The sequence below is a fragment of the Mercenaria mercenaria genome, chromosome 10 (assembly GCF_021730395.1).
Source record: "Mercenaria mercenaria strain notata chromosome 10, MADL_Memer_1, whole genome shotgun sequence".
In the NCBI taxonomy this organism is placed as follows: domain Eukaryota; kingdom Metazoa; phylum Mollusca; class Bivalvia; order Venerida; family Veneridae; genus Mercenaria; species Mercenaria mercenaria.
In genome coordinates, this window is record NC_069370.1 from 25,077,167 (window position 1) to 25,089,532 (window position 12,366).

Consider the following 12,366-nt stretch of genomic DNA (forward strand, 5'->3'; position numbering starts at 1 on the left):
CCAACGCTAAAGCAACGCCGGCTTCAGCGGTGCACCTCTAAGGCAACGCCCGTGTTTTCGATTTTTTTCCCATTTTGTGCGCGGTGACGAGCGTTGTCTAAATTCCGCCCCTCTCCCTACCGTTGAAGGAACGCTCCAACAAAGTTTGGGCGGTGTGACCGGGCCTTTACGAGACAATCTGTACAAAAACGATAAAAGGTAAAATTTGTATCTCGATTCTACTCTATATAGTTTTGAACTAATTTGAATATAACTTAAGTAAGTCAGTTTTTTCAGAGATTACTTGCAAACTTAAAAAAAAAAAATATGTTAAAACATTATAGCAACCTGCCGAATATGAAATAGAGTATCGAAAGTGCAAAGGCTATGCCACAGACTGCAATGTACCACAATATATTCAATTTGTGACTTTCATCGTACGTCAATTCAGTCGACTAAGTTCAAGAGATTATCAGAATACTGCGTGAACAAACCTATCTCAGTATTTGTTTCTATATATTTATACAGGAATATATTAAAAATATGGGGTACCGTGTGTAAAACTTTTCAATATTCAATGCTGCATTCTTCGTGCGTAATCGGTATCCCGACCTATCCTATTTTTTTTACATGACCCTAAATGTTTTATGGTCTTTGTGATTTTTTAATAAAAAGTTTTAAAAAATTGCTCATTAAAAATTGTCAGTGATATTAGAAATTATTCGTATTCATTTTTTTTTGACATAAAAATAATTTCCGTAAAGTCTCATTGAACAAAAAAGTATAAAAAATCCTGCCTTTTTACTACCTATTTTTCTAGGCATGTTACCGGACACAAAGAATTATTTAGGCTTTGGGAATGCACAGGTGAAACAAAAACTCTTTGAGGCCCGAGAGGAATTCCTTTCTTCGAAATATAACAACTTTTTGGACAAAACGTGATTATAAAATAGTATATAATGATAACGATACAAAATATCGGGAACTAATTAGAAGGCTCGTCAAAACAACGCTATGTATAGCAACCACAGCTAAATTTTCAAAATTACTTTTTTACCTTTATTTTAAACTTATTTGAAAGAGCCTTTTAAAAGAAACACAAAACAGTTTAAATTTTGAAGATATCTCAACTGAAACAAAAGTTATGCCAAATTTAAGTTTTGATTTTTCGACAGAATTTGGTCATCTTTTTCAAAGACTTTCTGCATTTTCGCGGTCAATCGACGGAACCGAAAATTCAAGATTTTTCAGTTAAATTAACATAACTTTTTTATTCATAGAGATATCTTTATAAAAATTTGCACTGTAATGTAAAATTTCATGCTGAATTCAGTTCTGCTGTTATTTTATATCTCTGACTCATGCCTAAGGGGTAAATCTGACATTTTCACATCAAAATGACGGGTGTTTATTTTAAATTTTATTTGTACATTTACAACATACATAAAATCAATGAGAAATCAACATTTTTACATGAAATGAATGATAACATAAAACAAATTCAATAAGTTAGATATATCACAGTGACAGTGCAATAAGTTAACAATGTTGCTGAAATGTTTTCATTAACACATTTTGGATTTGTTAAATGCATCTTTGCTTACACATTTCTCTAATTCTGAATAATTATCTTGTTTTGAAGTAACTTTCTTTGGATCAGACATTTCACTTTCAGTTTTACTTTTTTCAACACAAGTCTCATTATTGTTAACTTTGGTTGTCGTGTTTCCTGACAGCGAGACAGTCAAAGGAATGAACGGAGAATTCTGGTACTCGTTCGAAGTCTTGAATCCAGCTACTTTCTTTTTGTGTAGCAACTTTTTGTTTGTTTCAATAACACGTTTGATGCGGACAGACAGCGTGGCTTGTTTAATTTCACACGTCTTTTTGTCAATTTGATTTAGCCAGGTAATGAGATTGGTTAGAGGGAGTTTTGATGCATCAGCAAATTTCTTCAGCTCAATAATATGGCCATGTTTGAGGGTTCCTTCAGGTTTTGGTTCTATCACATTGTGGATAAGATTTGCTGACAGAAGTCCAGCTTCCTCACAAAATGGGCCAGGGTACTGTCCTGCCATTTCAAGTTGATGTTTAAGTCATCATTAGGATGTCAATATATATATTGCACAACCTGAAAATGTATAAAAAAAGAATTATAAAGCTTGCATACAATTAATTTCATCACTATCAAGGTACAATTAACCGTGTATTATTTAACAAATGTAAAATAAAACCAGTTCTTTAGTCAGTATCCGAAAAGCGGACACGAAATTTCATTGAATAATTAGACGGGTTCGTTTTCGGACACCTTCAAATTTCATTAAATTCGGCGAGATTTATTGCTTTTTCAACATATTTTTTTCGATAATCAGATTCTTTAATATCAAATTTATGTCTTCTTTAATATTTTGACGAGAAATTAAAAGTGATGTTAGCAAAAAGAAGTATAACTTCAAGACGTTCGTGAAAAATTTAATGTCGGGAATTCTTCGAAAAAAAAGTCGTGCATTCTCAGCTTTTTTCCGATCAAATTGTTTGTTATAACGGCATAATTTTTTTGTTTATTTGATTATTTATCTGTTTTTCATTCAATTTTTATTATTTCATTACGTTCATGCTAATATTTAACTATATATCGGCGATTTAATTCAGGTAGTTTCGCCGATTGCGATTTCAAGATGGCGGCGCGTTGTTTACCGCGCCCGCCATTTTTGGAACAGACTACTACTGAACTTCTAACGTAATTGCGACGGGTCAAATCTAAACTGATTTCAATAAATTTAGCATCATTTTAAAGCTGAGAAAATGCACTTTATTTTGATATTCGTTATGATAATACAAACCTTGTAGTTTTTCTGTAAGAAAAGGTGAACTTTGACGATTTTTTGAACAAATAGCTTCCGGCCGATTTTTCTCAAACAAACGCCATTAGGTTATTAATAAAACCCGGGCCGGCCCGGCCCGGCCCAAACCACGGAAATAGCCGATTCCGATTGTACGGAAACCACCGGAAACTTACGGACGGAAGGCTAATATAATTACGAATGGTGATACCGTCATCTTAATCAAGGCAAATTTATGTGTATTTTATTTCAGTATTACAAAAGTAGAAGCAAAGTATTTAATATTGATGATACGTATATTTGATGAAGTATTGCACTTGACATAAGCAAAGACCTAAAATAACAAGATATTTGAATCACACTCAATCAAAGAAGTAATACGTTCGGCAGTCGATGTGTCATTTTGTGTACCGGACAGACACGAGATAGCAGTTTGCAGGATACTTTCAACAGAACTTGACATGCTAGTTAATGGTACGTCGTTATTTCACACCTAACGATGTGACACTAGGTTGTGTAGTACGGCGAAGGGGTCTATACCGTGCACTGGAAGTATTTATAAAATTTGGTTGCCCGACCAAGACAGCGTTTTAGCATATTAAGTATTAATTTAATAAAAAATATCTTGCCTTAGGGAACATATGAATATAAACACTAGGTTGTCAAAGATTTGCATTGATAAGTACACATTTTGCGAAAATTAACTAGAAATGTAAGTTTATGAAATTATTATTATACTCCTTTTGCCTATCTGGGTTGCGCAACCAAGATAGATGAACTTCGAAGCTATGCGCTGTTTTCATACCTGCCATTTGTTTCAGGTTGTTGAAGTATTCAAATTTGAATATAAAACTATAAATTATATCAAAAGCTAAAAAAATAGTCCACTTTTTACATTTTTTCATATTAAAGGGAGGCAATTACAAAATTTCATAAAAAGTATCAAAGTAAACATTTCCAGAAGAGGTATAACTCTATGTAATAATAGGTCTTTGTTCCTGAAATACAAGAAAACTGAAAAAAAAATATCATAAAATGTTGCTCAAATGATAAATCCTATGATTTAGCTTTAAACAAAACCGGGTGATATATATGGAGATGATATCCGGAGTTACAGTAAGTTGTAGAAAATGAATGAACTGGAGTATAAAATATGAAAGATCGGTCGCAAAGTTTCGAACCCGGACCCCCACCCCGAAACATGCCCGCTCAGTCTGTTTAAAACAAAACAATAAAAAAAAAAACCCGGTAAATATCTAATATGGATAAATGGGAGGGTAGTGATAGCAATGAACTTTCGTGTTTTAACAATTTACTGCTAACGTTATTTATGTTTTTAGATTAATTAATTTTTGATTTCTCTTTCTTTTATATAAATAATACTAGCATATCTTTTTAACTCAGAATTAAAAAAAACCCGGTCTGGTCGGACTACGAACTATTTCAGCCTATGCTTATACAACTATTCACACCGTGAATGTTAACTTTTTTGTTTTTAAAATGAACATTTTAAAGCATGGATTACAATGTGTGCAATTCAGATGTTAAATTATTATACCCCACACAATGTTCAATGCAATTTTCCCATTAGTTTAACTTGAATAATATATCATATTTACAAGCGTTTTTATATCTCGTGCGCAAAATCGTTATTTTCAATTTCTGCGCATGTGATATTATACAATAATTGCCTTTTGGTGAGGTCGATATGAGCCGCGCCATGAAAAAACCAACATCCGCGCAGTCTGGTCAGGATCCATGCTGTTTGCTAACGGTTTCTCTAATCGCAATAGACAATGTTGATTTTCTCATGGCGTGGCTCATATGTGGATTTATCGGCCTGATAAAAGCAATATCAACCTCGGGCGAATTTATCGACTTGATATCGCTTTAACAGGTCGATAAATCCACATATCGACCACACATAAAAGGCGACACTTGTTTTATTATTAAATCCAGCCTACTCATAAGTATAAACATTAGATACAAATGTCTGCAGCCTTAGGTCATCTTTCGTGGTTAATTGTATACGACGTCGCGTTGTTTTAACGTAATAACGCGTGGACGTCACAGCTGGAGGTCAATATGTGTGTTTGGTTCCGCCTTCGACAAAATACGACTTTTTATCGTTGAACATGTGACTACATCTAGAACAATGGAAAGGACTATAAATATAGATTTAATGATAAAAAAAATAATTTCATATCACATGCGCAACAACGCTATTTTGTTTTTCTGCGCATGTGATATTACATTTTCATGTCTCCCTATGAGAGATCAATACTTTCGTACTGATTAAAAGACGATGCGCTTATTTATACATAGGATTAAATTACTTTATCTTGTGTTCATACATGTGTGAACCCGGCCTATTTTTCTTTTCTGCTTTTGAATGATTTGTTCTACATGCAACATTTTGAAAACAAATTTTCATCAAATATTAAACTGAAACTATCACCATCAGATTGGAAATTAACTAACTACTAACTACTAAGAAAATGAGTGCTCTCATTATATGTTCCGTAGTTATCGCCGTTTTTCGAATGTTACTGCTGCTGATTATGTTGAAGTATGCCTATAAATACAGCGTTATGTAACCTCAAGACTATACCTATCAAAAAGTATTTTTATACAGCAAAGTCGCGACATTTTCTAAGTGCTTACTAGTAAAGCCTTCTTAATTATGTCTTCATTATTTGGCAAGTAATAACTTTTTTAATGTTAAATAAATCATTTCATTAATTTTTCGGTATAATAAAATAAATAATGTATTCCTGAGAGGGTGACCCCTTGAAATAACTCTATCCGTGACTAATATTTTTCAATGCGACAAGTGTAAGTTACTGTAGAGAAAGAGTTTAGTATTTAAAATGTAAATGTATAATAAAATGTTGACGAAAATGGGCTTAAAATCCTAAAAGGCCACAACAGGAAATAATTCTTCCCGGCTAATTCTGACTTTTAACTTGGTCGGGACTTTGATATACATACTGAGTGGCGAACGATCAGTAAAATGTTTAATAAGAAGTACTATATTATGTTTTTCATTACGCCGCTTTAGTGTGTAACATGTATTCAGGTATACACGCGTAACAATAAAGATCGGAAAGAAATCGAAAATGGCTAACAAAATAAGAATATAATTAAAATGAAATTTATGGTGTTGTAAACTTTTTTTTTTGGTGATTAACTTAATTTTCCCTTAGATACAAGCATTTGTATGTAAAAATTGAGTGTGCAATAGCTGCGCGTGAAAATAGGGTAGGAGAAAATTAAGAATATCGCGAAAACGAAGAAGGAGACCCCTGTTTATTTTTCGCTCATATTACAATTCAATTTTTTTTATCATAATTGTATTTGTGAAAAAAAGAACACACTACTTAGTCATTCCATTTGAAAACATATAGGTTTCAATGGGCCTGTTATACCAAATGAAACATAGTTACTTTTTGGATATAATGGTCAACCCAAAAAATAAATTAATCTCCGTAAAAACAGAAACGTCACAACTATATATATTTAAGGTTGAGCTAAAGTGTGATTTCTCGACGCGATTTGCGTAAGAAGTACGAATTTTACCTTTTCAATACAACGTAATATCGGGTGAAGATCAACTTTTACTATTATTTAAACAAGTTATGAAGGATGCAACTTGTTTTTGGAAAATCCCGCTCATTACACTTTCTTTATCGTAAAGTTGAAAAAATATGTAAGGTTAAAACTTTCCTGAGATGCTTTATGGATTTGGCCACACATGGGCAGTTTAACAAACCATTTTAGCTGGAGAATTACACTCAGATCCTTCGTAAAAACTGCAAACTATCGTACAATTACTCTGTATATAAAAAAAGAGCAACAGTTTAATTTGCATAATTACAATAGGTTTGGTTCTACAATGAAAAACTCTCAGCATTAAACAGCATTAAAGTCCAAGTACAGTTCACTTCCGGTGTGGTCACGCGACCATAGTAAAGTAAGCAGTGTTAGAGTAAATCGTCTGCCCTACACTGTGATATTGATAAATTTACAAAAAAATCTTAATGAAGAAATTTGTGAGATTTGAAGAAACAACATCCATTCAAAGTTTTATTTTGCTTTTTCCAGACTTATTTGTAAATTATGATTAGCGGGCTCAAACGATTCTTCTGTTGTTATGTATCAAAAATGCCGAGCACTAGCAAACTGACTGAAAGGGCATTCTGTATACAATAATATATCAAATCAACCTAAATAAATTGCAAAGTTTTGCAAGATATGTCTAACCATTGAAGTTTAATCTTGAAGTATCTAAATGCATAATCTGAAAGTGTAGAGCATTGGTAAATATCCAAACGAACCTTAACAAGTTTTTACTAGGTCTTTTTTCACAAAACAGTGTGAATCGTTCTATATATTGAGTGCAGTTAAATGGTAATTTTGTTCCCATTTAAAAGATTTCTGTTTCGCGTCGAGTTTTGGTTCACCAACTTATGTGAAATACACTCGATGACTGCTTCCTGGAAACTAACCAGTACTCGCACCGAAAGAAGGGACTGTTGGAGTCACGGTCAAAATCCGCTGACAGGATTCGACCCCGCGACCTCCGGATTACGAGACATCTGTACAAAAATGAAAAAAGGTAAAATTTGTATCTCGATTCTACTCTATATGGTTTTGAACTAATTTGAATATAACTTAAGTAAGTCAGTTTATTCAGAGATTACTTGCAAACTTGAAAAAAAATAAATATAAAAGATGTTAAAACATCATAGCAACCTGCCGAATATGAAATCGATTATCGAAAGTGCAAAGACTATGCCACAAACTGCAATGTACCATAATATATTCAATGTGTGACTTTCACCGTACGTCAATTCAGTCGACTAAGTTCAAGAGATACTCAGAATACTGCGTGAAAAAACCTAATTCAGTATTTGTTTCTATATATTTATACAGGAATATTTAAAAAAATATGGGGTACCGTGTGTAAAACTTTTCAATAACCAACGCTGCATTCTTCGTGCGTAATTGGTATCCCGACCTATCCTAAATGTTTTACATGACCCTACTGTAAATGTTTTATGGTCTTTGAGATTTTTTAAGAACGTTTTAATAAAAAGTTTTAAAAAACTGCTCATTCTATTCTTTAAAAATTGTCAGTGATATTAGAAATTATTCGTATTCATTTTTTTTTTACATAAAAATAATTTCCGTAAAGTCTCATTGAACAAAAAAGTATAAAAAAAAACCCTGCCTATTTACTACCTGTTTTTTAGGCATGTTACCGGACACAAAAAATTATTTAGGCTTTGGGAATGCACAGGTGAAACAAAAACTCTTTGAGGCCCGAGAGGAATTCCTTTCTTCGAAATATAACAACTTTTTGGACAAAACGTGATTATAAAATATATTATATAATGATAACGATACAAAATTTCGGGAACTAATTAGAAGGCTCGTCAAAACAACGCTATCATCATCATCATCATCATCATCTTCAGTGATCGCCTCACTCTGTGTAGAGTATACTCGCGATTTATGTTTAAAAACCGTGCATGCGCAGCTGAAGGTGGACTATGTACAGTCTAAAGATCTCTCTATGTACAAACTTTAAAATCTGATAAAATTCCTATGTATTTGACTTCCTGTGTACAAGCTTACAAATTATATTAAGACGTTTTTGCAACCAGAAAGAACACGCACGCAGTCTTAACCCATTCATCAAAGAAGTTCCTCGCGGGCATCATAAAGTTCAGTGTTTTTTTTACTAAATTCTAAATATGTAAGTTGATATCGACACGATATCATTCGTAATTATATTAGCCTTCCGTCCGTAAGTTTCCGGTGGTTTCCGTACAATCGGAATCGGCTATTTCCGTGGTTTGGGCCGGGCCGGGTTTTATTGATAACCCCACGTGATCATACCGGAAATAAACCGCACTGGGATAAAATTACGCGTGATGTAAACAAACGAAAGGGGACTCATAAGAGCTGATATTTTATATATATATTAAGAAATTCCCAGAGAAACGTGATATACGCCGAGCGTTGGTATGCGCCGAGCATTGGTCTGCCCACTCTATTGATTTATACGGAGTTTCTACTCCCCCTATTAGACCTTCCTGGTCTGACTGAGTTTTTTTTCCATTTTCAGATAACAAATGGGGTGAAGATTAATTGGGGAAAATTTCGTGTTTTGTGTTGATTTCCATAAAACGGCAATGGAAAAACCCCGATTTCTGTCCGGTGACTACTATCCGAACACATAGTACACGACTTGAAATAATCACTAGCTCAATATTTTTATATCAAGAAGAAACTTAGCAAAAAAATGTCATGCTCTATTTATCTTTTGAGCTGTTAATTGTTTACCATTCCAGCTTCCGCAGACTTTGTGTAATTCCCAATTTTACCTTCCTTTCGTTTTCTTGATCTTGATCTTGATTTCGAAGCCTTCCGGTCAGAGACCACCAATTGTTTTCCCATAGACTTACATTGTAACATTATGGCGTGTACGGCCTTCCATACATCGAAACATGTATATCTAATTACAAGTTTTTCAAGAACTATCTTAGTTCTACCAAAATATCGGACGAAAAACATATGAATAGTGATACTTTATTTAAGTAATTTTCGTGTGAATGAGATGACCCCCTGTTTACATCATTGACATGGCGGGAGAAATTCGTTTGATAAAACTTTTTTTCAATACACATAAAATGTAGCAAATTTTGTCAAAATGTATAATAAAATACTGTAAATGCAGTGAAAAAATATCAATTTTGAAAAAATAATCACTTCCTGGGTTTGTTTACATGACTGACCAATCAGAACGCACAGACGTTACCTTATTCACAGGTATACACTTACCTCATTCCCAGTAAGTTCCCTGTACTTTTTGGAATTGGTGGCCTCTGACCTTCATCAAAGAACAGAACAGCTGAACAACAAATACAAGCTAGACAAGCCATCAACCAGCAATTACATGACATAAACCCAGATGCTGCTATAGCTTTTACTGACGGATCATGCAGAGGAAATCCTGGTCCATGTGGTGCAGGATATTGTGTTTTTTTTACCAAGTGGTGAACGGATGGAATTAAAGCAGCCAGTTTCTAGTACAACCCCAAGAACCTTTGACTGCTTAACTCTTGTCAATCTTAATCCATTTAGCTCGAGATGAATGTCTGGTGTGTTGTCGGGGTCCTTTGAAAACATGCAGTATTCCGTTTTTCCTGCATTCAGTTTCATGCGCCACTTACTTGTCCATTCTGATATTGAATTCAAATCTTCTTGTAGTTGTGTCTCTAGTGTTTTTATGTCTGTATCAGTACGCCACACTGTACCATCATCAGCAAATTTCACTTTATGACTATTTACTTGTTTTAACATGTCTGTCAAATATAAGTTAAACAACAAAGGTGAAAGTACTGAGCCTTGAGGTAGTCCCAGATTTGTCTGGTGTCTGTCATCCTTGTAACCTCGTAGACAACATGTTGCGGTGCGGTTTTGTAGGAAATTGGAAATCCAATTCCAGATAGGGCCTTTTATTCCTATTTCATATAACTTCACTAATAAACGATCTCTCCAGACACTATCAAATGCCTTCTCAATATCTAGAAATATGGCTACTGTAACCTGTTTATTCTTTAAGTTTGTTGCAATGTCTTGTGTAAGGCGCAGAAGTGCATGTGTAGTACCTCTTCCTTCTCTAAACCCTTCTTGTTCTTGGTCTAACAGTTCAAGGTGTTCAACAAAGGAATATAATCTGACATTGATGATTCTCTCAAGGCACTGTCCTAAACACTTGTTAGACTAACTGGTCTATATGAATGTGGAACATAGTAGGTTTCTTTTCCAGGTTTTTTTAAAAATTTAACTTCTGCTGCTTTCCATTCATGAGGGAGTATACCTTGGTTGAAGGACATCTGAAACAGTGTTGTTACTGCTGTTATCAAAGCATTGTTAGCTTTTCTGACCAAATCAGTGTATATACTGTCTGGGCCAGGCGCTTTACCCTTTTAAAGTCTTTGTAAGGCTGCTTCAACTTCACTTCTAGTTATTTCATGATTCAAGAAATCATCCACTGGTTCCTCTGCTATTCCATTTCTGATATTGTTGAGCTTATCTTCTATCTTGAATTTGAATTTGGCATCAAAACTCTCATTTTTAACATGTTCCCTATCCAAAAAGGTATTTCTCAGTATTCTGCATTTTCCTTTGTCAAATGCTGGGTTTCCTTTGTCTATTAATGGCAGCATAATATCCACATCAGACTCTTCATAGGATGTAAGTTTGTGAAAAGTTTGCCACTTTTGGCCTGGGTCAGTGTGTCTATCAATCTGAGTGCATGTTTCGTCTATCCATTTTGATTTCGCATCTTCACACACTTCTTTATATATTTGTTCTTTTTCTTGTAGGTCTAATAGAAGATTCGGTGTTTTCCTCCTCCTAAAATGCCTTTTAGCTGAATTTAAATCTCTTTTAGCTGTTTTCACATCTTCATTTGTCCATGGATGAGTGGTTTTCCTATGGTTAATTGGTACCCTAACCTTAGGTATACATTTATCCATACAATTTTTGAACACTCTTAAGAAGGAGTCATAAAGATCATCCATACTTGTATTTGAGTTATTACTCCCATTCCATTCATTGAATTGAACTGTAGTTTCTTCGTTCCATGCTTTCCAATCTACTTTTCTTAAATTGTATTTTTCAATGTATTCATTTTGCCCTCTAGGTATGCCATCTTCAATTTTCACAAGCACAGCTATGTGGTCAGATCTCACATTTTCATGATCTAATGTTTGACAGCATTCAATTTTTCTCCTTAGAGTTGGTGTGATTAATATCAAGTCAATTACACTGTCACTGTTGCGTCTAGTTGGAATACCATCATTAATGCACATAAAGCTACTTTTCAAGACAAAATTCTCTAAGAGTTCACCTGCATAATTATCTGACTGATTCCCCCACAGTTTACTTTTTGCATTGAAATCACCAGTTACAAGAATATTTTTAAATGATTTTCTGTAGTCTTCGAGCATAGAAATAAATGTTTTCATGTCGTCAGTTTTTGTGGGTGGAATATAGCAGGCTAACATTAATATTTGTTCCATTTTTTCCATTTTCACAGTAGCACACAAAACTTCTATGTTTTCTTGCTCCAGATGTTGCTGTCTTTCAATTATCGTCTTCGTTCCGTCTCGATTTTGATCTTGGTCAGAGACCACCAATTCCAAAAAGTACAGGGAACTTACTGGGAATGAGGTAAGTGTATACCTGGGAATAAGGTAACGTCTGTGCGTTCTGATTGGTCAGTCATGTAAACAAACCCAGGAAGTGATTATTTTTTCAAAATTGATATTTTTTCACTGCATTTACAGTATTTTATTATACAATTTGACAAAATTTGCTACATTTTATGTGTATTGAAAAAAAGTTTTATCAAACGAATTTCTCCCGCCATGTCAATGATGTAAACAGGGGGTCATCTCATTCACACGAAAATTACTTAAATAAAGTATCACTATTCATATGTTTTTCGTCCGATATTTTGGTAGAA

At 34.0% G+C, this 12,366-nt stretch overlaps 3 protein-coding genes across 4 annotated transcripts in view; all 3 read right to left on the bottom strand.

Moving 5' to 3' along the window:
* LOC128559837 (titin-like) overlaps window positions 1-9,651 on the bottom strand; it is a 123,723-nt gene extending 114,072 nt beyond the window's left edge. Inside the window, exon 1 of the mRNA XM_053552542.1 lies at window positions 9,174-9,651. The gene's annotated coding sequence lies outside the window, so the exon portion shown is untranslated. The remainder of the gene's footprint in view (window positions 1-9,173) is intronic.
* LOC123564029 (uncharacterized) lies at window positions 1,078-2,907 on the bottom strand. 2 transcript variants are annotated; one of them, XM_053552547.1, is made up of 2 exons: window positions 2,590-2,686; window positions 1,078-2,110 (listed from the first exon to the last, which is right to left on the bottom strand). In XM_053552547.1, exon 2 carries the CDS (start codon window positions 2,055-2,057, stop codon window positions 1,545-1,547), a length of 513 nt encoding a protein of 170 aa, XP_053408522.1. In that variant the 5' UTR covers window positions 2,058-2,110; window positions 2,590-2,686; the 3' UTR covers window positions 1,078-1,544. The 2 variants fall into 2 exon arrangements, with proteins under 2 accessions (XP_053408522.1, XP_053408521.1); XM_053552546.1 differs by lacking the exon at window positions 2,590-2,686 and adding an exon at window positions 2,823-2,907 and having other exon boundaries at window positions 1,080-2,110.
* Window positions 9,652-10,822: 1,171 nt separating the features above from the next.
* Window positions 10,823-11,920, bottom strand: LOC128546371 (uncharacterized). The gene has a single exon (XM_053516829.1). The coding sequence runs from the start codon at window positions 11,918-11,920 to the stop codon at window positions 10,823-10,825; it is 1,098 nt and encodes a 365-aa protein (XP_053372804.1).
* Between the last annotated feature and the right edge of the window lie 446 nt (window positions 11,921-12,366).